At 42.2% G+C, this 25,615-nt stretch overlaps 2 protein-coding genes across 9 annotated transcripts in view; both read right to left on the reverse strand.

Annotated features, from left to right (window-relative positions):
- Positions 1-14,592, reverse strand: part of ASPM (assembly factor for spindle microtubules) — a 68,441-nt gene extending 53,849 nt beyond the window's left edge. For all 4 annotated transcript variants that reach the window (XM_057729783.1, XM_057729781.1, XM_057729780.1 and 1 more), the window contains exons 1-3: positions 14,135-14,592; positions 4,354-4,497; positions 2,704-4,198 (exon numbers count right to left, since the gene is read on the reverse strand). In XM_057729783.1, coding sequence (XP_057585766.1) covers positions 2,704-4,198; positions 4,354-4,497; positions 14,135-14,419 — 1,924 coding nt within the window. In that variant the 5' untranslated portion in view covers positions 14,420-14,592. The remainder of the gene's footprint in view (positions 1-2,703; positions 4,199-4,353; positions 4,498-14,134) is intronic.
- Positions 14,593-17,717: 3,125 nt separating this feature from the next.
- ZBTB41 (zinc finger and BTB domain containing 41) overlaps positions 17,718-25,615 on the reverse strand; it is a 42,016-nt gene continuing 34,118 nt past the window's right edge. For 4 of the 5 annotated variants that reach the window (XM_057727521.1, XM_057727523.1, XM_057727520.1 and 1 more), the window contains one exon: positions 17,718-23,946. In XM_057727521.1, the coding sequence (XP_057583504.1) occupies positions 23,291-23,946 (656 nt within the window). In that variant the 3' untranslated portion in view covers positions 17,718-23,290. The remainder of the gene's footprint in view (positions 23,947-25,615) is intronic. The other variant, XR_009052650.1, reaches the window with a different exon arrangement.

Here is a 25,615-nt window from a genome sequence, read left to right on the forward strand (position 1 = left end):
GATCATTAAGGGAATGAGTGAAGGTATGAAAAAGGTTCAGTGACTAAATCTTCATGTACTCCAAGGTTAGGGTCAGGGTCAGGGGTCGAGGGTAGGTTAGGTTAGGGTTAGGGTCAGGGTCAGGGTCAGGGTTGAGGATAGGTTAGGCTGGAGAGACACAGAGCACTCCACAGAGAAACCCAAGAAGCAGCCAGTGACGCAGGAAAAGAACCAGGAAGAAGTGGGACTGGTAGGATAAAAGCATCAGTCTGCCTAATAGCTCAAGATGAAGACTGAGAAATAATTACTGGATTTAAAGTGTGAAGGTGCTAATGACCTTGACAAAAGAAGTTTTAGTAAAGTCATCAAAATCTGGCTGAAGTGGGTTCAACAAATAGGAGAGGAATTGGAAACAGCTAATACAAGCACCTTTCAGAGTGATTTTGTTTTTAAGTTAAAAAGCACCTTTTAAATGAAGCATAGTGTTTACACAGAAGAGTATACAGAACTCCGTGAACAATCCCAAACTGAGCACCTACGTTCTTTCAAGGAGTTTTGCTTAAAGGAAGGCAGAGGAAAGGAGCCGGGTCTGAGCGGATAAGAGGTATCAATGAGAAGTCTTTGTTTAGGAGTCGGAGGTCATAATAGCACAGCTGTGTCAATCAGAAGTGGCCCCGTAGGGAGTAAAACACTGGAGCTGTGGGAGAGAGAAGGCGGCTGCTGAAGCTCCGTCCTTGGAGAGGACTCACAGACCTTTCAGGCTGTAAGGGTAGGGAGGGGAGCAGTGGGTGAAAGCACAGCGGGGGGCAGATGCTGCGGCAGTTTTCCTCAGTGAGGTAGGAAGCAGGTGGCCAGCTCCGGTGAGTGGCAGAGCACCAGCTCCAGGCCTCCTGCCCAGGCGGGGGGGCACCCCAGCCTGACCACTTACTAACCCCTGTGACCTCAGGCAAATTACTCAGCTTCTGAATGCGTAGATTTCCGCATCTTAAACACTTATTCATGACAACATCTGCTCAGGGTGACTGCTCTAGGTATGAGAGGAGGTAATAGCAAAGCACTTAAAACCAGGGCTGCGGAGAATGCAGTCAGTAAATGTTCGCTACTGTTATCCATCCTGAGAGGAGGAAGGAGGTGCTGGAGGCTTCAGGAGAAAAAGGGAGGGATAAGATAGTCTGTAGCAAAGTGATAAAGTCAGTAAACCAGGAAGATATAGCCAAGAGTTACAGGCCTCCTAGAGGTTAGACCAACCAGCAAGGTTCAGGCACAGAGCAGGCAGAGCTGGACTGGGGTTGGAATTCACCAGACAAGCACAATGGGTGTAAGAGAGGTGAACAAAGGGATTATGATCAACGTGGAATCCAAGCTGAATAAGTAAGAAAGTAAGGCTCTGTCGGAGGTGAGGGCTGGAGAAATGGTGGTGGATTATTTGGGTTTCTAGAGAAAATGCTGAAACCATAGTGAGGGAGATGCTTTTAGGACAGTGTGGCCAAAGTAGGCTGTAACAAGCAGGCCAGGATATTGGAAGGAACTCCCACAAGGGTCTTGAAATCATGAAGAATCATCGTAAAGTAGTCGTTTCAGAGAAGGTCTCATGAGTCAAATGTAAAGATCTCTCACTGTAACAAGAACTCTGGGTGGGATAGTATGAAAAACGAGCTTCAAGCTGTTTGTTGCCATTGGTTTCCTTTTCATTTGTTTTTAAGGAAGAAAGGAGAAGCAACAGTCTGGAAGCAGATGTGACATTGTGGGTGGCTCACGGTCCCACCAAAAGGCCCAAGGTCAGAGGAACAGGAGAGCAGACTGGAGGGGTTGCACAAAAGCAGTATTCTCAGGGGAGGGCCAGGCTCAGCACAGGAACAGGAGGGGGTAGTGTCCAGAAGACAGGTGCTACGGGAGGGCAGTGAGTCCACAGGGCACAGACCCTGTAAAGAGCTGGGGAGAAGGAGTGGGAGATGCTTCCAATTAGGGATGTGCAAAGAGAAGTGAGATAAAATATACAGGTGTGATATTTCCTAGGCATCCTAGAGTTCTTTTAAATTGTCTGTTAAATAACCCCTGTGGTTTGTTTTCATACCTGGACCTTGATTGGCATCTGAGGGAATTTGGGTTAAAGGTCATGATGGGATTGGTGCTAACAGTTTTCAAGGCAGACAGTGGTGGTTCGGCTGTGAGCACTGGAGAAGGAATGGGGAGGTTTATCCCAAAGGAATGAAGAGCTCAGGCGCCCTGTCTTCATTCCTAAACAATGGCCGAGTAAAGGCTGAGCAGAATGATGTCCCCAGGAGCACAGGGCATGCAAAGGCTTCCTGTGGATCCCCCCAGGCGGTGTGATGGGGCCAGGCGTTCACTGGGTCCTTCCATCAGGGCCTGGACTAAGGTGCGGCATGTAAAGTCTCTCTCCAGATGCAACATTTGGGCGGGGGGGGGGGGGGCAAAAAGCTCAGTCATCAAGACAAGTATTTTAATGCAATGTTTTTTAAAAATCAAAATTAATGCAGAAAAATCACGATGAGCAAAACAGCAAAAGTTTAAATAAGAACGAGATCACAGCGATTTCAGAATTTAGCCCCGCACTACGTTTGCCCCATCTCTCACTAACCAAATTGGTAAATGAAAAGCACAAGTTAATTCAGGCTAATCAACAGCAATTTACTGAACCTAAGAAACAGAGAATATGGCCTGTACAGGTATACTTTCATTAAAGATTTTATTAATGAGACTCACCGGTTTTCTTCTTCAGGTTTAATTTCTCTCTGCTGCTAATATGTTTCGAGGTGGAGGTTATCACTTTTTGCGTGTTTTTAACAGTTGATGTTTTAGACTCCACAGGAGAGAAATGGATCCTTTTGATTTCTTGTACTTCTGTGTATTCTGTAACTGTAACCTTCACATTTTCATCTTCTGTCTTTCCCTCGCTCTTTCTTTTACGAGCAACTAAAGCTACCTTTGAGGGAGAGGTTATTACATTTTTATAATTCTTAGGTCTACTCAGTATTAAATCTCTATCTGGAAGAAAAAAATGAAAATCATCTTTCTCTTTTTGATCATCTGTTTCTTTTTCACACTCACCCACTACAACATTGAGACATCTTTTTGCCTTTGGTTTATTAGTCTCCATTTGGTCTTCTCTGGCACAAGTGGGCTTTCTTTTAGTAACAGTGGCAGAAAGTATTGGGCGTCTCTTAAGAGGTTTATCGTGGCTGTGACTAGAAATATCCTCAACTGCAGAAAATTTAGGCTGGTTCTGTTTTTTAAAAGTGTAAAAATTTGACTTCATTTCTAAAGTTTTGGATTCTTCAAAAGTAGCTTTTGGAGATTCTGAACCCCGACGTTGAGGAATACAAGGTAAAACTTCATTTTTTCTCTCATCCTGAGGAGGTTGTGAAGGCTGAGAATTTACATTTGATGATGGTGACAATTTACACGTTTGCTGGGATATACGTATATATGCCATGTTATCTTTTAAAAATTGATTTGGGGATAGAATTGGATTAATTGACTCTGATTCTAGATCCTGATTTAGTCCATAATTATCATTTATGAAAGAATCTGGACTTAAAATTGTCTGATAAATTTCACGTATACTTTTTGATTCCAAAAGCACAGGCCTTGAATTACCTTTCACAAACATATCTGGTGAAAGACACATCACTAATTCAGGTTCACTATTAGCTGCACGGCTATTATTCACAAAGGAATCAGGACTTAGAAAACTTCCTTGGCTTTGTGGGATGTTCAAAGTTGAAGAATAGTTTGAGGTAAGAATAAGTTTACTGTTCTCTTCAATTTGGCCATTAAGATTATTTATGGAGTCAAAGGAAGTTTTAGTTATGACTTTCTCATTAAAATTAAAGTCTTTTGCAATGTTGGCATCTTCTACATTCAGTAGTTCCCCATTTTCAGATACAGGAAGGGATGTGTAGGTAGTAGATCGACGGACGGAAAGTGGCAAGCTAGTCTCCCTGTGGCACCCTTGGAAAGTGGGGCTGATAGGTGATATGGGTATTTTATTTTCTTCAAGGATTAAAGAATTGTTTTCTGTTGGGGAACAGCTTTCATTCGTAGCCAAATTCTCACATGCTTGTAGCGGGCTCCTAACTCTGTCAGCTTTTGGGGAAACACTAAATGTTTTATTAACACTTTGAGTATTTGAAGTCTTCTTGTTATGACCTGAAGAGGTCGATACTTTCTTCTTATTAATGGTATCCCAAAGACTCCTCTGCAAAAACAAGCAAAAGGTACAAATTAAGGTGATAACTATTGAAGAGTACCTTTAAGCAACATTATGTGTGTTACTTCAATACTGTTAACAAAATAGTTTTTACATAGTATTGTTTTCCTGGAGTGAATTACAGAATGAGGAAAACTTATTACCTTTTTCTTTTTTGGCTCTTCTGCATTTCCTAGTAATATAGCTTGGTGTTTCAGAACATCATTTACAAGAAATGTCAAGAGCTCTCTTACTCGGCCTCCTTTTAACGGTGTCCAGGTAACAGAAATAACAACTTTTTCTTTAGGCTATAACCAAAAGAACACATTTTAATATTCAAAGATGTGTAATAACAGTAGTGATGTGTAATAACCAAAACATATTATATACAACTTAGAATATAGTAGAGGATTAAAAATTGTTACTCACCAACACTCTACTCCCTAACAACATTTAACAAGTCAAATATATTTTCCTACCCTATCTCATAACAAGATTCACAACAAAATAAAATTATAATAAACTCATATGAAAGCAATGGGAACAGAGGCTGCAAGTCACTTTATTTTAGCTCACTGGTTTTTAAAAATTTAATCACATATTTCTACTTCTTTAGAATATGTACAGAACTTCTCTTTCAAATATGATGACCTAACATTAGAAAGACTTTTTCAAAAAGAAATGTAAAGATGACCAGCTAAATGCCTTACTCCCCACTTCCCTAAAGTCCATATATATCATCACTATTGATCATGTTAAATACTCACTAGTTCCAGGCATTGTTTCAGGTATCTAACATAACTGGTCAAATCCTCACATCCCTAGGAAGCAGATATTGCAAAGATGAACATTTTACAGATGAAGGCGTCAAGGTCCATAAAGCTTTAAGTATTTTTCCCAAAGTCATACCGCTAGTAATTAGAACCTCGGCAGTCTGAGTCCAGAGTTTAAACTTTAACATCTACACCCAACAGCTTGGCAGGAATTTGCCAAATGCAAAATTCTCACATGACAAAACAAACTCTGTGTCTTCTGTTTTTCAGGGGGAAAAAAAGACAAGTTTTGTTTTATTTATTTATTTAGACAAATTAAGATAGAAGCTTTATTACAGAAGTTGTATTACGCTAGTGCCAAAAGGGAGGAGAGATGGTAGACCAGCTACTCGACAGATAAGCAATGGTGGAGCTGAACTGGTATCAGCCTCACAGAGGAGGTCAGACGTTTACAGCTTTTAGCCTGGACAGAAAAAGCAATTCTCCTGTCCTCTTCACAGTACCTGGGAGTCTTAGAATTCATACTCCTAGAGATTAGTTATATAGGTGCTTGTTTTTAGTACCAAGCTTGCCTGCTATACAATAAGTCCTTACTTTGATATCTTTTATTCCCTTTGCTACGCTTGGCCATTGACCCAGTGGAAGTACACTCCAATTTCACCATACTGAATGAGTATCTTTGGATCTTTCTTGTTAAATTATGCTAAATCAGTTAAGTGACCAGCTGCAGCAAAAACAACAAGAAAATCACAAGAAAACCTTTGGTGAAGGCTAGCATCACCCCCCCACCCCACCCCACCCCTTGACCCCCTTGTCTGGGCTTGCAGAATTCCTGAGCTTCTTAACAACTTAGTATCAATAATTAAGTGAGTGTCCAAGAGTCACTTTCAAAGCTTTGAAGTCCTGAGTAGATGAATAAACTAGAAAAATCTCAGGCCCAGAGACCACACACACCATCCTCAACCCACCTGTTGTTATCCTTTGTCAGATCAGACTCACAGAACTCTAATAAAAGGAGGGGTGATTGTAATCAAAGGTGAAGGTTGGAAAATCCCCCAGATTTAGATCTTAAATGGGCTGCTTTGCCTCATTTCGCTAAGTTTCAACTCATCACTTTGTTAAACTAATGTTTAACAGCACATCTATGGTATGCTAGATTATTCTGGTTCCAGCCTAGGATTTTCTGGTTCTGTGAAGTGTGCTCCACATATAAAAATCATTAGGTCAAAGAATGTTGTTTCTTTCTTTCTTTTTTTCACATCCAGGCACACCTTGTTTTATTATTCTTTGCTTTATTTCACTTCTTAGATATTGCATTTTTACAAACTGAAAGTTTGAAGCATCCAAAATGGAACCTGGTGGCCTCTGTGGATGTGGTTTCAGACACATTCCTGAGTCAGTGAGAACCTGAATTTTCTGAACTGTATCAGACTCAAAGATACTGAGGTAGGAGATAGATGGGCCCCTGAGCTAGACAGCTGGTGTTTGGCAAGCAGAGTAAAATTTGTTTTCCCTGGACCCACCAAGGACTAAGTTAATGGCAGGAGCTGAGCTCTGCTGGAGTAAGGAGATAAGAGGACCACTCTTAACTCCTTAGGGGTCAAAAAGGAGGGGGCACCACCCCATAATAGGTAATGTCAAGCCTCCCACAGGCCTCTGCGCTGGAATCCATCTTGGAAAAAAGATGTGTGTGCATGTTGGGGAGGGTCCTAGAACAGGTCAGATGTGGGAAAAGAAGTGAGATAATTGGCCAAAGGTAAACAAAGATGGGAAGAACTGACCTATATAAATGATTTAACCGCCTCTTTACTGCACTCCTCCCCATTGGGGGGACACCCACACCCTTTCTCTCTAGGTGTGTATTTCTGCCTTGCTTCAGTCTTAAATAAACAAACTGTTTCTCTATGTACTCTCCCACTTGTGCTGTGTCTATAATAATAAACTTTGAACCTGTTCCTATAATGTTTGCCTCCTTGAAACATTCTTGCTTTCAAATGGAGGGGGGGGGGGGCGGCGCCGGAATGGTCGGACAGGGAAATCTTATTTCTAGCCTCTAGCCTGTGGTGGTCTAATGGCTAGGATTCCTGGTTTCCATCCAGGCCACCCAGCTTCAATTCCTGGGCAGGGAACTAAGATCTCGTTTCAAGTCACCACTCACTGCTGCCTCTCCGCGATCAATACCACCAGTGGTTCTCAAAACAGTATCTGCTAGTGTGGTGGGAACTCTAGGAGCTTTAGGACCCAGAGGCCATAACTCAACTGGAGAGAAATGTAGCTAGGTCCAGTTGTTATCTATATGTGCCTGCTTACTCTGCAACTCCTCTTGCACATTTCCTGCCTACCTCTGTTCCTATGTAGCCCTTGTAACTCTAAAAATGGCCCAGAGGCCATGAAAGAAGAGTATCCAATCACATCACATGCTACCTTCCTTGTTACCTTATTTGGGAGACAAAGAAAGCCTAATATATAGGAGCTTAAGGAAAGGTATAAAAGAAACTGCCTCGCAGTGTTAGGGGCTCAGCCTCTGGATATGAATCCATTGAGCCAGTGCTGGCACAAATAAATGCTGCTTTCTGCATATAGTTTTGGTGTCTTGCTTCACTCTGTAAAATCCCACAACACTAGCAGCTGCCAGCTGCACCCTTATGGTCCCAAGGTCTCTCCTTGAAACTCTGCAATGCTTTTGGACCCCAACCAATCCTTGCTTAACAAGCACCCTTACTTCTCACCAGCTGCAACCCTTATTCTTGATGAACAACTTATGTAACCTTCCCACTTTTTGCCTTAATAAGCTTCCCCCATTTTGTAGTCTGACAGGACACAATTCAAGTGCTTCTTGGATCTGTGTCTCCTGGGCTATAGTCCTAACAAACCCAAATAAACACCTATTTCAACCAGTTCTTGGAATTCTTGGTTAACAAAGGAAATTAAAAGTGCTACTCCAGTGAACACAAGAATGATAAGAAAGCCAAACAGCCTTACTGCTGACATGGAGGAAGTTTTAATGGTCTGGATAGAAGATGAAATCAGCCACAACATTCCCTTAAGCAAAGCTGCATCCAGAGTAAGATCCTCACTCTCTGCAATTCTGTGAAGGCTGAGAGAGTTGAAGAAGCTGCAGAAGAGTGTGAAGAAAGCAGAGGCTGGTTCATGAGATTTAAGGAAAGAAGTCCTGTCTATAACACAAAGTGCAAGGTGAAGCAGCAAGTGCGGATGTAGAAGCTGCAGCACATTATCCAGAAGATCTCCTAAGATAATTCATGAAGGTGGCTGCACTGAACAACAGATTTCCAATGTAGAGGAAACAGCCTTCTATTGGAAGAAGATGCCCTCTAGGAAATAGAAAGAAGTCAATGCCTGGCTTTAAAGCTTCAGAGGACAGGCTGACTCTCTCCTTAAGGGTTAATGCAGCTGGTGACTTCAAGTTGAAGCCAGTGCTCACTTACTATTCTGAAAGTCCTATGGCCCTTAAGAATTATGCAGATCTACTCTGCCTGTGGTCCGTAAATTGAACAACTAAACCTGGATGATGGCACATCTGTTTACAACATGGTTTCCAGACTATTTTAAGCCCCCGTTGAGATCTACTTCTCAGAAAAACAGATTAGACTCCTTTCAAAATATTATTGCTCATTGACAATGCACCCAGTCACCCAAGAGCTCTGATGTAGCAGTGAGATTAATGTTATTTTCATGCCTGCTAACACAATATCTATTCTGCAGCCCATAGATCAAGGAGTAATTTCAGCTTTCAAATGTTATTAAGAAATACTTTTCCTAAGGCTATAGCTGCCATGGATAGTGATTCCGCTGAAGGATCTGGGAACAGGAGGTAAACTGAAAACCTTCTGAAAGTGATTCACCAGTCTGAATACCATTAAGAACATGATCATGGGAAGAGGTCATGGGAAGAGGTCAAAATATCAACATTAACAGGGGTCTGGAAGAAGTTGATTCTAATCCTCACGGATGTCTTTGAGGGTTTCAAGACTTCAGTGAAGGAAGTAACTGAAGACATGGTAGAAAAAGCAAGAGAACTAGAATTGTAATCAGGAAAAACAAATCTGACTCCATATTGGATCTGTCTCTTTTACTCTAAACTTTGTATTCTATTGCTTTTGCTACAAGTTAAGAATGTTGTCTATAGCCTGAAATATACAGGAAAGCCCATTCTCAAGGCTCTGACCTTTAAAGGTATAACCCTTTTCCATTCATACAGAGATTTAAAAGTTACAGAACAGAGAATAACATTTGTCCTGTTGGAGGTTTATAGGAACATTGTGACCTGACCTACAGGGACAGCTGCAAGAACAAAGGATTCTGACACCAAGAAATTTGCAACAACCAACAGCACCCCGTCCTTTTTTAAAACAAAAGAAGCCTGAATTCTAACTGGAATAAGATGGTTCTTTGGAACATTAGCTGGTCAGCTGGCTTTCCAAATAAAGTCTCTATTCCTTGGCCCAACAACTCATCTCTCGATTTATTGGCCTGTTGTGTGGTGAGAGGTATGAGCCTGGACTCAGTAACAGATTTAAAAGTGGTGCCTGCAGGGTTGAGACCCTTCTGTCCCCCTTTCTGCTTCACTATGTTTTTACTTTTTCATTTCTGGCATTAATAAAAGTCTTATAAGGAGGAATTGTGAGAAAAAAAAGTGGTGCCTGAAGATGTGACTGAACTGCTACAATTTCATGATACAATGTGAATGGATGAGAAGTTGCTTCTCATGGATGAACAAAGAGAGCGGTTTCTCGAAATGGAAGACTGCTGTGAAGATTACTGAAATGACAACAAAGGATTTAGAATATTACATAAACTTGGTTGATAAAGCAGGGCAGGGTTAGAGAGGATTGCTTTAATTTTGAAAGAAGTTCTACTGTGGTTAAAATGCTATCAAACAGCACTGCAGGCTACAGAGAAGTCGTTCATGAAAGGAAGAGTCAATTAATGCAGCAAACTTCACTGTTCTCTTGTTTTAAGAAATTGCCACGGCCACCCTTCAGCAAAGACCACCCTGACCAGTCAGCAGACATCAGCATGGAGGCAAACCCTCCACCAGCAAAAAGATTACAGTTTTCTGAAGGCTCAGATGACGGTTAGCACCTTAGTAATAGTCTTTTTAAGATATGTATATTGTCTTTTTAGACATGATGCTATTGTTCACTTAATAGATTACAGTATAGTGTAAACATAACTTTTATATGCACTGGGACACCAAAACATTCATGTGACTCACTTTACTGTGATTTTCACTCTGTTGCAGTGGTCTGGAACTAAACCCACAACATCTCTGAGGTCTGCTTGTACAACTTACTTAATAGGCATACCTAACAAATTTTGTTCTCATTGAGATTCAAATGAAATTATCTGTTTAGGATAAATTCAAGACTGTGAACTCTTACTACTTGCTTCTCAATTTATATATAGAAAATTTTAAAAGGGGGCATTTCTTCTAAAGACTTACTGTTATTTAACAAATAGTTATTGAGTGCCTAATGGAATACTTAGTGCCTGACACAGAGTAGGCATACACTAAATATTTAAGTGACAAAATTATTGAATGAATGAAAAAGTAGACATGGTCTCTGGCCTCATGGACACTATGTTCTTCTCACTAAAAGAAATCACAAAATCTAAGTAAAAAGATAAATGCAAAAATACAAGTCCCCAATGCAGTTATCAATGAAACAGAAAAGGGTTTGAGAGAGCAATAGTGAAGGGACCTGTAATCTCTGGGTGATCAGACAGTACAGTATTAATATTTAAGATAAGACGAAGTATAAACATGAGCTGGACAGACATAGCGCAGGGAGGAGCAACTCAGCAGAACGGAGGAGCAACTCAGCAGAACGTACCAGCAAGTACACAGCCCTGAAACAAGAAACAGCTTAGTAGCCCCAGAAACAGACTGGGGACCACTGTGGCTTAATATTAGTGAGAAGGTAAATGACCTGCAATACCTGAGGTTGGAGAGAGAAGCGGAGGACTGCTGCTGTATATATGAAATCTCTTCAGCAGATTTGAACATTATAAATAGCATTACTTAGGTGTGCATTTTGTGGCTGCAGAGGTTTTGCTTTGTTTGTTTACCTATTTTCGTTAAGGCATACCAAAATGAGGTTCTAGTCTTTTCATTCTTCATTGAAAGGTTAATCGGCTAACCCAGGAGGAGCGCACATTGGGAAAAAGATGCTCAGACTGTCCCTCCCTCCTCCTCCTCCATCCATCTTCCCATGAGGAAGCCCTTCCTTAATCTGTAACAATCCACAGACTGATACACTGAGAGCAAGTCAGCTCTGAGAGACACTTAAAAGGATTTATAACTGATACCTGCCTTTCAGACTGCAGTGATAGTCTATCTACAAAACTTCATCTCTATGGAGACAAATACCCTCAGAGATGTAAAAACTGAGATAAAACATAATGCATTTTGCTTTTTCCCCTTTGCAAATCTTCATTTGGTTCCCCTACCCATTTCCCCATTGCTTTTAACCTCTTAGTAACTTAACCAAAACAAATGAGGGAACAGATCTGTTAACATATTTTCTTTTAAATCTCTCTATTACACGTCCAGTAATGGCATTCTCAGATATGCATCACTGTTAATTTTTTTGAGGTAGCATTTCCATGTGTCTGAGATAAGAGGGTTACTATTTTATCTGGATTCTAAAAGAGACACTAGAAAGTCAAGATAATTAAAATGTGTACTGCATTTTTAATTGGGAGAAAATTTACCTGGGAGAAAATTTTTAAAGGTTGACAATCAATAAATAAGATGATCTCTCATATTTCCATCTAGTCCTAAGATTCTGTGCCCTTTGTTTACATACTTTTTCTTAGTGACACAGAAAATGAGAGTTGTAGCCACCGACAACAGAAGCTGCCTTCTTATTACATGGATCTGGCCCGCCCCCTTCTGGCCACAAGTGCAATGACCACAACTGTCTCAGAAGCCTGGCTGGGAAAGAGAGGGAGGCAAGAGTCAGGTTTGGGGCTGCCCTGCAAGTCAGTTCATCAGTCTTCCAGTCAGATCAAGTTAGCGTCAAACTCACTGCAGAAAGAAGACCAGGGGGTGGAGGGTAGGGTGGTGGTGGTGTCTTATGTTTTTAAAGAAGTGTGTGCGGCCCCATCTTAGCTTCTACTCCTTTGCAGAGCAGAAGCTCCTGCTTCCAGAACTGGCACCAGTGAGTCTGTGAAATCACACAGTTGAGTCGTTCATTCACAACTCTGCTTACAGACATCACCCGAGGGTCTGTAAAGAGTACAGATGCCCCGACCCACCCCTATGTCCTCCCCAGGAGTGATGCTGAGGTGGTGCCCTGGTAGTGGTGGTTTTTTAAAGCTCACCACTGACACTAACTTGCAGTCAGGATGGAAACACCACATAGCTTAACCCAGTTCAGTAGGATGGCTGGTGATTATAGCTGAATGTCATTAGGAAGACAGACCCACATGATAAAGCCCCTGCATTAAGGCCATTATATGCAGATTCTAACACACCAGTATTATTGAAGTTTTAAAAAGAATGATTAGGAGATTAAAAGAAACCCAAGAGATCATTTTCAAACTTTTCCTTGGATAGGCCCCAGTACATCTGCTCTACAAAAAACATTCCAAATGACAGTTTCCTGGCCTTCATTCCTTTTCAGGCCTTGACATATTGTAAATTTCTGTCACTTTGGTAAGTATAACACTTTACCTAGTGGTTCGTGAGATGCCACCTGCATACATAACACCTCGTTTAAAATGGAGTTTTCTGTATTTATCCCCAGAAATTCACATCAGTAAGTGTGGAGTGGTGAGTAGAAATCTCCCTTATTTAACAAGCGATCCAGACAAATCTGATGCAAGTGGTCACAGGCATCTCAGAGAAGTGCTGCTTAGTCATACTGGGACATGCTAATTCACTGAAGGTGTGGGGTGTGCTTTAGTTAAGGGATGTTCTAATATTTATTTTCTACTATAGTGCTTTTCCAAATGTGGTCCCTGGACCAGTAGCATAGGCATCACCTGCGAACTTCTTAGAAATGGAAATTCTAGTCCTACTCTACACATATGCAATCAGAAACTCTGAGGGTGGGGACCCAAAAGTATTTTTATCAGCCCTCCAGGTGATTCTGATGCACTCTTAAATTTGAGAACCACGGGTCTCCTCAAAACCTCCCATCCTCCTTGATAGATGGTTGATGTAGCTTCTTCTTGTTCTTAGAATTTTCCCCTCATCCTCCTAACATATGTCTTTAGGAAGGAACCATGCCTCGTATCTATAAATCAGCATAAGGGAAAGTGCAGGGGATTTAAAATTACAAGACCTGGATGGGAATCTCAGCTCTGTCAACTGCTAAGAATAAAACCACGCATACATATTTCCACCCTCTGAGCATAATTCCTCATGAAAATTAGGAGGAGGACATTTGCTCAGGACACACAGCCGAGACTTTGCTTGGAGCTTTCTCTCATGTGAGCACCAGGCACAGAGGCATCTGGCATTACTTCCCACAGAGATAGAGACACGACTCAGGAGGAAACAGAGATAGAGACACGACTCAGAAGAGTGAACTGAGCTGCCTACCCTGATCCCCTGGACACAACCACTTCGACAGTGTTGCCTTATCTGCAAATGCGGATAAGGACTCCATGAGTCTGTCGCGCGACAGAGTTTAAAAGAATTTGTAAAACACAGTGTTTCTGGTTTTGTTGCTATAGAGATCCGGTCAAAACACAGCTCAGGGGAAGCGCAGTTACCCGGACTCTATGTGGAGTCAGTTTCCCTATGGAAGCTACAGCGCATACCAAGGTGACTGACTGACTGATGGAAAGCGACGAAAACACCCCGCTCTAAGCAAAGCGCTCCTGGCAATCTTAAATACAGACAGACGGATGGATGGACAAATGGAAGGACAGACAGACAGACGGTAGGTAAGACTATTAACGTGAAGCGTGCCGCGCATCACTCTGCAGCCGCCAGGCTTCTCAAGGCCCGAAGTCTGCGCAAAGCGCTCCCTGGGACAGGCGGCCAGGGCGGCGCGCGCAAGGACGCTCCGCGCAGCGCGGTCCCCGCCCGAGTCCCCGCCGGCCCGGCCGCCCCGCCCCGGGGCCCGGGCTCACCCAGCCGCGCAGGGAGGACCCGCTTCACCCCCGGACCCGGGTCCGCGGAGACCCCCGCCCCTACCTGCAGCACCAGGGCGCCGGGCCGCACGGAGAAGCCGCGCTCGGCGGCGGGGCCGCGGGACAGCCGCACGGCGGCCGCCTCCTCGCCGGGGTTGTCCAGGGCCAGCGGCAGCGTCCGCGAGGCCCCCAGGCGCACGTCCCCGAAGCAGAGGAAGGGCGCCCGGCGGAAGTGGCTGAGGGACAGGACGGGCGGGGACGCCGCCGCCACCGCGGCGCGGGGGCCCCGCCGCCTCGGCTCCGGGGGGCTCCGCTCCCAGCCGCCGCGCCCCCGACGCGGGGCCGCCATGGCGGCTTCCGGGCCCGTCCGCGGCTCCGAGCGGCGCCCGCACCAGCGCCTACCGCGTCCCCGCAGGAAGCTGCGGGGACCTGGAGCGAATTCGCCCGCGTCCCCGTCCGACCGCCCGAGCCCAGGAGGGAAACCAGGACCAGAGACTCGCGAACGGCAAAGATGCGCACACACACCGGGCTCTTCGCTCGGTTTAAACTTCCCGTCTCTACCAATGGGCGCGCGCCGCCACGCCCACCTCCGCGAGGGGCGAATCAGCGACCCCAGCGCCGGCCAATGAGAAGACGGCGCCTTATTTAAACGTGCGGACGGCGGCGCCCCTCTCTTTGGGAGCAGGGTGCAGGGGCAGTGGCGTCTCGGCGGCGTCTCGGCGGCGCCTGAGGCGCGGGGCTCGGACGCGAGCGTCGTCTTTCGGTTGTGTGAACAGGCTGGTTGAAGGGAAGCGAGCCGCAGCACTCGCACCGTAAACGCAGCGGTCATCGCGCCTGCCGGGACAGCCATTCCCCTCCGCCAGGGCACCCGTCCTGGGTCTCATTCCCGAGCCTCCCTCAGAGGCGTCCCGGCCCGCCTGGGACCAAGTGAGGACGATGGGCCGTGTCGTGGCTGTGCACGCGCGGACGTCAGCGCCTGACCCGGCAGGGGCTCGCGACGTCCCCTGCGGGCTCCTCCCCGGGCCGCGGGCACAGAACTCGGGCCACAGAGCAGCCTGAGAGGCCGGGGACTCGTGGGCGCTGGTCCCGGCGGGCGCTGCCCAGGGCCGGGAACGCCTCGGTTCCCGCGGCCTTCGCGGCCGTGTGAGGAGAGTGGTCCCGCGGCCGTGTGAGGAGAGTGGTCCCGCGGCCGTGTGACTCTCCCCAGGGTGGCCTTCGTCCTGCGCCCCTGTATCCCAGCCGCGTCTGCAGCCCCGTGAGGCCGGCGTTCGTGCCTCAGAGAAGCCGCGGCCGCGTGAGGCAGCCGGGAGGCGGCACAGCGGGGGCACCCGGGCGGCGTCCCGCCCCACGCGGGGGGAGGCGGTAAACAGGCGGTGCGCACGCGCGCGCGCTGCACGGGCTCTGTGCGCGGACACCCTGCGCGGAGAAGCAGCCTGAGGAGGTGACGTGAGGCTGTGTTCACGACGCGACCCCCAGTGTGACCTGATGTGGAGCCCCGTTACCTCCACGATATTTAAACAACAGTGTTCATGGAGCTTTCTTAAAAGCCTTCAGGACTGACGCACAGTGAGAACACGGCCGCGTACGTTGTTAGCAAAATGTTAAAATGAATGGACTAACGTTCCCATACGCTTAATGTATGTGTATTATTTCGTCCTGTGAATGTTATTCATCACATTAACATCACAAGTACAAGTCGTCTTAAGCTTAAGTCGCTGAAATGTGTGTTTCAACTCTTTTAACGTGATAGTAACACATTGTATGTACATATGCTCTCCCCTCACAGTCTCCCTTCATGAAGCAATGCTGTCGACCCACAATTTTAAAAACTCCAGAATGAACCGTAAAGCTGGATATTTTTAATTTGCCCTCCGCTCCCCCCCTCCACCCTTTCCCAGCCAGCTCTTTGCGGTGAGCTGCGGGTCTGTGTTGTGTATTTGCTAAGTCCATCGGTTTCTTACCCTGTGGTTTCTGTTTTGCTCAGAGAGGGAGGGGAGGCTGCTTCCCCCCCAGCCCGCCATCCAGCGTGGGGTGGCTCCATCTCAACGTTAAAGTCACAAGTAGCTGGAGAGGTGCCCTCTCCTCATGGGTGCTGGGGATCTGGTTGGGGACACCATGGTGTTAGTAGTCGCAGGACACGGCACTATTATTGCTTGTTTCCCTGCATCCCGGTCACATCATTGTGAATCGTCCCTTTATGAAATTTCCTTGAATTACACTAAATTGGAGAGGGCCAACTATTTCCTCAGTGACCTCGCTGATGCAACAGTGGCCTTAGGAAGTTGCCTCTTAGGTTAGCATTCCGAATTGAGTTGCTCATGCTTGAGGAGAACGGGGGTAAACTCTTGCTAAGGAGAAACACATGGTGATAATCTAAGGGGTGTGGTAGCCTCCTGAGTCCACATATTATCCCTGGTGGCAGCATGAGATGAAGTGTATATGAAGGGCAGTTTACTCAAAGATTGGGTGGCTGGGCACATAGTTGCTATGCCAACAATTTATAAATGATTATAAAGCTTAGAGTGCCAGCTCCAAGCGTACCACTAAGAACATATATTGACAACAAGAATGCTTTCTCTAGAATCCATGAATCTGTAGAGGTTTTCAAAATGTGTATAAAGAGTCTTGGTCACTCCTCCCTTCAAGAGGGGAAGCTTAATTTGTGTCCCTTGAGTGGTGTGGACTTTGGGACTCACAGTGGCAGAAGGGATGGGATATCACTTTGTAGATTAGGTTATAAAAGACTGCAACTTAAATCCTGCCTGTGTTCTCACTCTTTCTTATTTTCTTGGGGGGAGCCAGCTGTGTATCACCAGGCAGCCCTGTAGAGAGAGGCCGTTTTGGGGGGAACTGCTGCCCAGAAGTGAGCCTGGAGGTGAAGCCTGCTCCCGAAGGGCCTGTGGAGACCGCAGCTCCCGTGAAGTTTGACCTCATCCCCAGGGGAGATCCTGAGCCAGTCACCGCAGCTCAGCCCTTTGATTCCTGACCCACAGGACTTGTGAGGTAATGAGTGTCTGTTGTTTCAGCTGCTACATTTGGTCTAATTTGGTACACAGCAATAGAGAATTAGGTGTCCCATACAACACTGCCTCCAGTGGGAAGACTTGCTTTGCAGAAATGGGCTCCTGTCTGTGGAATTCACTGGGCCTCCACCAGCTGCCTGTGGAGACTCAGTTATGGTGTCAGATGCAGATGAGAGCTGGCATGGTTGGGTGTGTCCTGTCACATGGCTTGTTCCTTAGACCAGCAGCGGTCCCTCTCGTGGCCAGAGTGTACCGTTCTGGGAATGAGGGGTAGTGGTGAGAGTGGCTTCCTCACTGTCACAGGGAATAGCCCATTCATGGGATTTTCTACACTTCAGACTCCTTGGGAAAAAACAGCATGTGACTGCCTCAAGCATAATAGTCTACTATTAATATTTAAATTTATATTAGCCACTTAAAAACCATTAAATAGTTTGTTTATACAGTTAACATATAAAATATTTCAAAATATCTAGCTTATGAAAAATAAACTAATAACTGTGCCCCAAGACACTGGTTTTCTATGTATTCGTGGTCTTTTTAGTCATTGTTCCAGGAGGCAGGCAAAACACTGCATTGTTATGCTGTGAAAATGTGTTCAATAAAACCTACATATGCTTTATTAGGACCAAAGAACTTTATTTTAAATATCAAAACAACACAAAGAACTAGTTCAATATACACTTTCTAGTCTTCAGAGAGAACTGAATTTTTCTATAAAGACATTGGTATTTCAGGAAACACGAGACAGTCAAAATATCTATAAAACTCACAAGATACTTTACACACAGTTGACAAAATAATGAATCGATATTTTAGATTTTTCTTTGTAATTATTTTTAAAAGTGTTCTAATGATTAAAAACAAAACAGGATTGGAGACTGAAAACGAAGTTCAAAGGCATTTCCACTTTAGCGTACATTGTAAATCCCGTCATCAGAACACTTCCTACACAACATGGAGCAGCCCAGTGCCCACCTCTGTGCTCGTCGTTCTTTGGCAGCCGCACTCATCAGTTGTACCACAGTTTTGTCCACAGGGATAAGAAAAGTCTGATTGTTACAAGGAATAAAAATTTTGTAATTACAAAGCAGGAATACCAAGCAATGAGGCAAAATGACAATGAGAAGTGTGCATGCTCTCCATTCAAGAAATGTTTTAGAATCTCCAGCAGTAATGCAAACACCAAAATTACTTCTTTTCCTAAGAATTTGAAAAAAAGCAGAACAAAAGATGTGTATCCATCTTTGCATTACCTCTATTCTCTGAATAAAATTCTTATTTTCTCTTTATATAAATGGCTACAGAGGCTAAATTTAAATTGTTTGGGGATTTTTCAATAGTCACAGACTCAAGATCAATGCACAGCAAGTTGAGAGATGCAGAGTAAACACAGCACAGTCACTCTCTACCAGCCCTTTCCCTCATCCTCCACATGACCTAATGCTGTTACTTCTACCTTGTTAAGGCCACTTCCAAAGAGGACGTGCAGAAAACATGGGACAATTCCAGGATAAAAGTACCTTGAAGTAGAAATAATTTTAGAGGAAATAAGGGAACAATCCTCCCCAAAAAACTACTACAGTCTTTATCCAGAGGAATGTGCAAAAGACAGGGGAGGACCTAAAAAGAAATGTCTATGTTCCTAGAAATTATCAAAAAATTATTCTCACATTATCCATTATTCAATCTAATAGTAAGTAACATTTACCATAACACCATTAAAAGTTTTAGAAATGCTACTTGTTCCGTATTAAAAAACGCATTTTGAGTCCTTTTAAATTTGGCACTGAATCTTAGAATAATCCGAACATGACTTTAAAATCCTAATCTTTCCTGAGTTCATCAACTCAAGTTGCCTGTAGGTTGGGAATGTTGCTGCTTTTTATGAGAGACTCATCTCAAACCATCACCTCTGGCTCAGTTTTAGGCAAACTGAAAAAAGAAACCATTCCGTGTAGACCAGAGTGGTTTGCTAAGTGAATATTAAAAAAAAAAAAAAAAAAAAAAAAAAAAAGGTGGGGGGATGAGAGGAGGAGACGGAGAGGCAGACACACTACTCTTTTTATTTATTTGTCAGATTCCTCTAATGAGCATCTAGAGACAGGCCCAGGAGTGGCTTCACAGTAACTAGAAAGGCCACAATAGTAGAGATTTAAAAAAACAAATATTCACACTAGTACTTGGTGCCAATTTTCCCACAAAAACATAAAGCAACCTAAAAAAACCGTTGCCTGACCAGCAGGCAACACAAACATAAGACCCATAACAACAACAAAACAACCACAATCATTTATTAACCAGCACAATCTAGCCAGCAGAGTCAACTCCAAGCAACTACAGCGCACTGAAAAGGCACGAAGCATTCAATGCAGAGAAGACTGGGTGTGTATAAAAGGACACTGTCAAAGAGCTGATGTTCCATGTCTGACTTTTCACCAATTACACAGCACAGTGATCTGCTAGGAAGAGAACGCAAACTTACACACACCAGTTAATGGTGTTATTAATTCATTTGCAATTACAGAGTGAAAAGCAATGAATGATATTTAAATATTAGCCCTTAACTAATAGCTTACAGTTACTCTGCAAAGGTGTTTTGACAATTTTAAGGTTGACAGAAAATTATCAGTGTACCTACTTCATGATCTACCATCACTTTAAAGGAAGTTACTTAATAAAGCACCAGTTTAAAACCCTATTTTTGCTACTTCTCTTCAATAAATGACTAAGTTACTTAAAAGTATGCAAAGATCACTGCCTTCACAGTTTGCTGATGAAATCTTGCTGGCATGAAGAACAAACCCTAATCTTAAACGGTATTTTATGCTGCAAAAAACAGGTGGGGTTTGTTACAAAAAAATCTTCAGCTTGTCTTAAAAAAAATTCTAAGGCAACATTATTTTAATAGTGTAGTGTAAAAAATAAGCTTGTTATTTACCATTTAATAGTGTCCACTTAAAAGATAACATTCAATTAACTAAACTGAGAACTGAGTATTCTTACTTGTAATTGGTTTGTCAGTATGACTATTCCCAGAGTATTTTCTTCCGTTATTTTTATACATATAAACACAAACACTTAATACTTAATCTTAGTATTCAAACTAACGATTTTTTAAAAAAATTCATAATCCTAGGACTTCAACTGTGCTTCTTTGGATAAATATTCAAACAAAGAATTTAAATTCTTTTAAACTATTTTAATACCTACTAAAAATCTTTGGTGCATTTAAGTAAAAATGGATTAGGCTAACAAATTTCTACATTTCATAAATTATTCAATTTACATAAGTGCTAACTGCTATCAGCTACAAAATTAATTTAAAACAATAAATTATGCTCATAAAATAAAAAATTCTGAATGAGGCTAAACTTAGTTGCAAGATTCAAAATTTTAAGTAGTTACAAAATTAATGGATTTTAGAGTTAATGGAGAATTTGTCCAAAATACTCCAAATCAAACGTGACAAAAGGTTAACTGAAAAGAGCAGACCTCATTTCACATTTTTTGTGCCGACTTCAAAAACTTATATACATTCAGTTTGCCCAAATCCATGAGGTTTTCACGATTGTAAAATTTCTTATATTCTGATTTGGAAATTACACGCAGCAGATTTGTTTGTTCACCCGCTGAGATGATTTCTTCATAAGAATTATACACCTTCCTCCCAGACTGTTTAAGATTACATGAGAAAATGCAGTGCCTGGCACCTGGTAAGCATTCATGAATGCTCCATTTCTTCCCTATTAATAACTCTGCCACTTATTAGTGATGTAGGCTTAACCTCAGGTTCTTTATCTCTAACATGGGAATACAGCATGTCCTTTCTATTTCAGGGCTGGTTATGAGTTTTAAATGAGATAAATGTGAAAGCATTTTATAAAACAGTAAACTACTATTCAAGTTTAAGTTATCTACAATAATAACTAAATATAATTATGTTTCACTTTATATGAGATGTATTCCAGGAAAGTTTTATACTGTAAACCAATTCCTACAATCAAATCATATATTTAAAGCATTAGGAGATTATTATTAAAAGAACCCTAAAGTCAATACCTTCAAAAAGCAAGGCATTCTTTTGAATGTGAAAATGCAACACCCTCTTTTTCTGCTACCAAACATATAATATATCACACACATACACAAATATACCATTTGCCTTTTTATAAGTCCAAACTTTTCTACATTGGTTTATATGCAAGGCAGGGTACATTTTTAGATAGGATTTCTTTTCATCACACTAAGTTTTTTAGCTAAAAGTCTTGTAGGTCCTTATGATAAAAATCATAAAGATATGTATTTTTAAAAGTCAATTTGAAAGACAAATAGTACCTCATATAGTCAAGTTCTATCATGTAAGTACCCCAGACATAACATTTCCACACAAAAGTAAGAATGCTTTAAAAAGAATTAATACATTACTTGTATCTATCTGTCCTAAGATAATTATCACCAAACTTTGATAAATGAGGCAAAACTCAGGTTGGTTTTATTATTTATACAAGCTACTTTGGTTAACTGCCCCAATTCTCAACTTTTTTTTTCTTTTGTTTTATTGCCACTAGTGTGGCAAATATTCCTGTAAAGTACCTTCATTTCTTAAGTGCTTCAGCAAACAAGTTTCCACATTATTAAGTGGTTAAATTTTATTCACCAAAACTTCATTATTTTATTTGTGATTTTTTTTTCACAAGGGCTGGGCCAGACTTACAGTTTACACACAAAAAAAAGTGCTTTAAGCAATTAGGAGTGTAAACAAAACTGAAATAGAAAACTCTTAAAATTGCTATTTTCCAGTAGTTTTCCATGCTAATAATAAATCAACCCTGCCTATTCTCTAATCCTTCAAGCAGCTCTACTAGGAAACATCCTAGTTTAAGTTTACATTGACTTGAAAGTATGGAAAGTGCACATCTTTAAAGGTATTTTACAATTTTGACTGACTTTTTCCTCATTTAATTTTAATCAGTGAGGTTTTGCTTTAACTGCTATTTCCTTTTACCAAGTCCTCAACTTTTGTCTCATACAAAAATAAAAATCAAGGATAATTACAGACATCAGGCTTATGTGTAAAGCAAAAATAAAGATCTAGACTACATGTAAATCTGTATACAAGTAGTGATTCCCTTTAATTAAACAACATTAAGTTCAATTAGACATGAATTTTATGATTTGTTTGGCACCCTTTCTAACAATTATGTATGAAATCTCTAGGTTCTATTTCCCAGAGTTTCAGTTAGCCAAGGTAAATGAGACCAAAAGTAGCTTGTCAATTGAATTTTCATTAATTAGTTATAACTGCCCCTCCCATAGTAAGATGAAGATATATGCTATGATAAATTATTAATGTTGCTGAAATAAATGGCAAAATACAAAGGTGAACTTACCTTGAAAAATATCTAGTTAAAACTGTCATATTTTGCTTTTAACACATTTTCAACTTGATAATTTAATGCCTAGACCTATATTTGCATTTCTTATTCATAATAATTGAAGCATAGGCCAAAAACAATCATTTGAATAATTATTTCAATTCTACATTTCATTTAACAAGCTAATCCTACATTAGTTAGCTTTCTGGCTTTGAGTTTGTCAAAAGACCAAAGGATAGTGATAAACAAATAATGGCCAGATGAAAAAAGAACATAAAACTATCCAACACTTTCTTATAAATTCAAATTCCTAATTCCATTTTTTAAAAATCTGGAAGAAATAAAAATGAAACTTAAGTTAGGATTAGGAACAGTGCAGTTATCAGTACTGTATACTCTTATATTCTTTCTTAAAGGCTACATAGTCTTTAACACTTGTTTGGAAGATACGGAAGGGAGGACAGAGGAATGAGAGTAAAGAAGAATAAAAGTTTTCACTGATGGTTAAAAACAAATACCCTCATCATGTCAACAGCTAATAGTTTTGAAAAGTTAGAGAAACCATTAAAAATTAGCACTACATAATCTCTTTAAAAAAATCACAAAAATGTCTGTTTCAAATATTATACCTTAAAATATGTCCAAATATTCATATGTTCAGTAAACAGATACATATTTTTCTTGATTTGAAATGGTTCTGAGGACTTGAGAAACTAGAGAAAATGAAAAAAAATAGCAGCCCCACTAATTTAAAAGCTGTCAGCTTTAGGCTACCATTAACATGTAACCATGGGAAAAGTCTGGAATGTTTAGATTTACTCATGAATGATGCTCACTATTAGAAATATTTTGTACAGCAGTGGTGTTATCAAGGCCCAATAAGGTTCCAAGATAAGATTGTTCTCTAGGATCTAGCATTTGTTCAGGTCGGACTGGATGAACTATATTTGCAGGCTGAGGAGTAAGAGTGTATTTCTCCAGAAAAGCTAAGTCAGCTGCTCGTGGGTAATCAGTGGATGATGGCTGTGGCGACAAGATCTCATGAGAAGGTGGAGGGAGAGTGGTAGTGTGGTGCACCAGGTCACTCTGAGTGTCAGGCACCTGGACCGGAACCAGCGTTACAGGGACACACACTTCAGCAGACACATTCTGCAACATAGTCTTGGCTTCCGACTGATAAACTTTGGGCTGGTCCATATATTGTTTTGTTTCTGTTTGAAAGATTTTATCATCGGATGAGTACTCTACCGGCAAGGATACAAGTTTTTCCTCAGAAGCACTGAGAGGATCATCAGGAGACTTTATGCCATGAACGTGGTCGATGTGGTATTTCAGCTTGTCTTTCCGCTTAAATGTTGCATTACAGTGCTGACAGTTGAAAGGCCGGGCATCAGAATGAATGACTAGGTGTTTTGTTAAAGTCTTCTTAATTCTAAAAGATTGATTGCAAATTTGACACTTGTATGGTTTTTCACCTGTATGAACACAAATGAAATTAACTGTAAAATGCACTCACTTGGTAAGACAATGATTTTAATTAAGTAGCAAATTTTCCATGTGAATATTTACAAGAACTTAATAAAAGCAGTAATATATGCTGTCACAAAGTGGAGATAGTATAGTAACTGGTAAAGAGAATGAGCTCAAACATCAAAAAGATCTGGGTTTGAATTCTAGCTATGCCACTTACCAGGCAAACCTGGAGCAAGCTCTCCAACTTCTAAGCATAGTTTCCTCACCTGTTATATGGAATAATAACAGTACGTACCTCACAGACTTAGGAAAAGAACCGAATGAGAAAATAAAATAATAGTGCTTAGCAATATCCTGGCACATGGTAAGTACTTGATAAACCGAGGCTGTTATTATTGCTTGCTGTTATTCCCACTACAGCCGCCCCTAAAAAAGTTGTAAAGCTAGAGCATCTGATTTCCTCCCACCCAGGAAGGATAAAAGCTAAAATGGCAACTTGATTAACCTGGTTCTCTGGATCAGAATAGGAAGTAGTAATACTGATGTCTAGCCTGAGGCTAAAATAAGGAGAGCTGGGACTTCCCTGGTGGTCCAGTGGTAACGAATTCATCTTCCAATGCAGGGAACGAGGGTTTGATCCCTGGCCAGGGAACTAAGATCCCACATGCCGTGGGGCAACCAAGCCCACAGACCACAACTACTGAGCCCACACTCCTCAATTAAGAGAGCCTGTGTGTTGTAAACTACAGAGCCCACACGCTCTGGAGCCCACACGCCACAACTAGAAAGAGAAAACCCACACTCCACAACTAGAGAGAAAGCCACGTGCCACAACTAGAGAAACCTGTGTGCCGCAAAGAAGATCCCACATGCCGCAAAGAAGATCCCACGTGCAGCAACTAAGACCTGACTCAAACCCCCCAAAAATAAATAAATAAATAAGAAGAATTGATGAGGATCAAGAATAAGGAAGCTCAGGGCTTCCTAGGTGGCGCAGTGGTTAAGAATCGGCCTGCCAATGCAGAGGTTACGGGTTCGATCCCAGCTCCAGGAAGATCCCACATGCCGCGGAGCAACTAAGCCCATGTGCCAAAAAAAAAAAAAAAGAATAAGGAAGCTCAGCCAGTTTTCAATTCTTCCTGAGTCAGGTTCTCACACTCTAGTTTTTGTTTTTTGTTTTTTTTTTTCACATGAAACATTATACATTCCTACGGTAGCCAGGGTTTTTGGCTAATCCTTGAAAGGTGTGATTTTGTTACTTTACATGGTGAAAGGGACTTTGCAGATATTATTAAGGTTAAACATCCTGAAGTGGAGAGATTAACCAGGTAGGCCCAATCTAATCACATGGGTCTTTAAAAGTAGCAGTAACTGAAGATGAAAAGGTCGGAGAGCTGTGACATGAGAACTCATTCCTGCACTGCTGGTTCTGAAAATGGAAGAAGGAGGCTAGGACCCAAGGAATGTGGCCCCCTCTAGAAGCTGGGAAAGCTCTCAGCTTAGAACCAGTTAAAAAACTAGAACCTGGGCCCTGGTCCTGCGACTCAAAGAATTGATTCTAGCAATAACCCAAATGAGCAGGAAACTGATTCTTCCCTACAGCCTCCAGAAAGAAATGGAGCCCTACCAATATGAGGCTTTAGCTTGGGTCACACTTCTCACCTACAGAGT

The sequence above is a fragment of the Hippopotamus amphibius genome, chromosome 3 (assembly GCF_030028045.1).
Source record: "Hippopotamus amphibius kiboko isolate mHipAmp2 chromosome 3, mHipAmp2.hap2, whole genome shotgun sequence".
NCBI lineage: Eukaryota > Metazoa > Chordata > Mammalia > Artiodactyla > Hippopotamidae > Hippopotamus > Hippopotamus amphibius.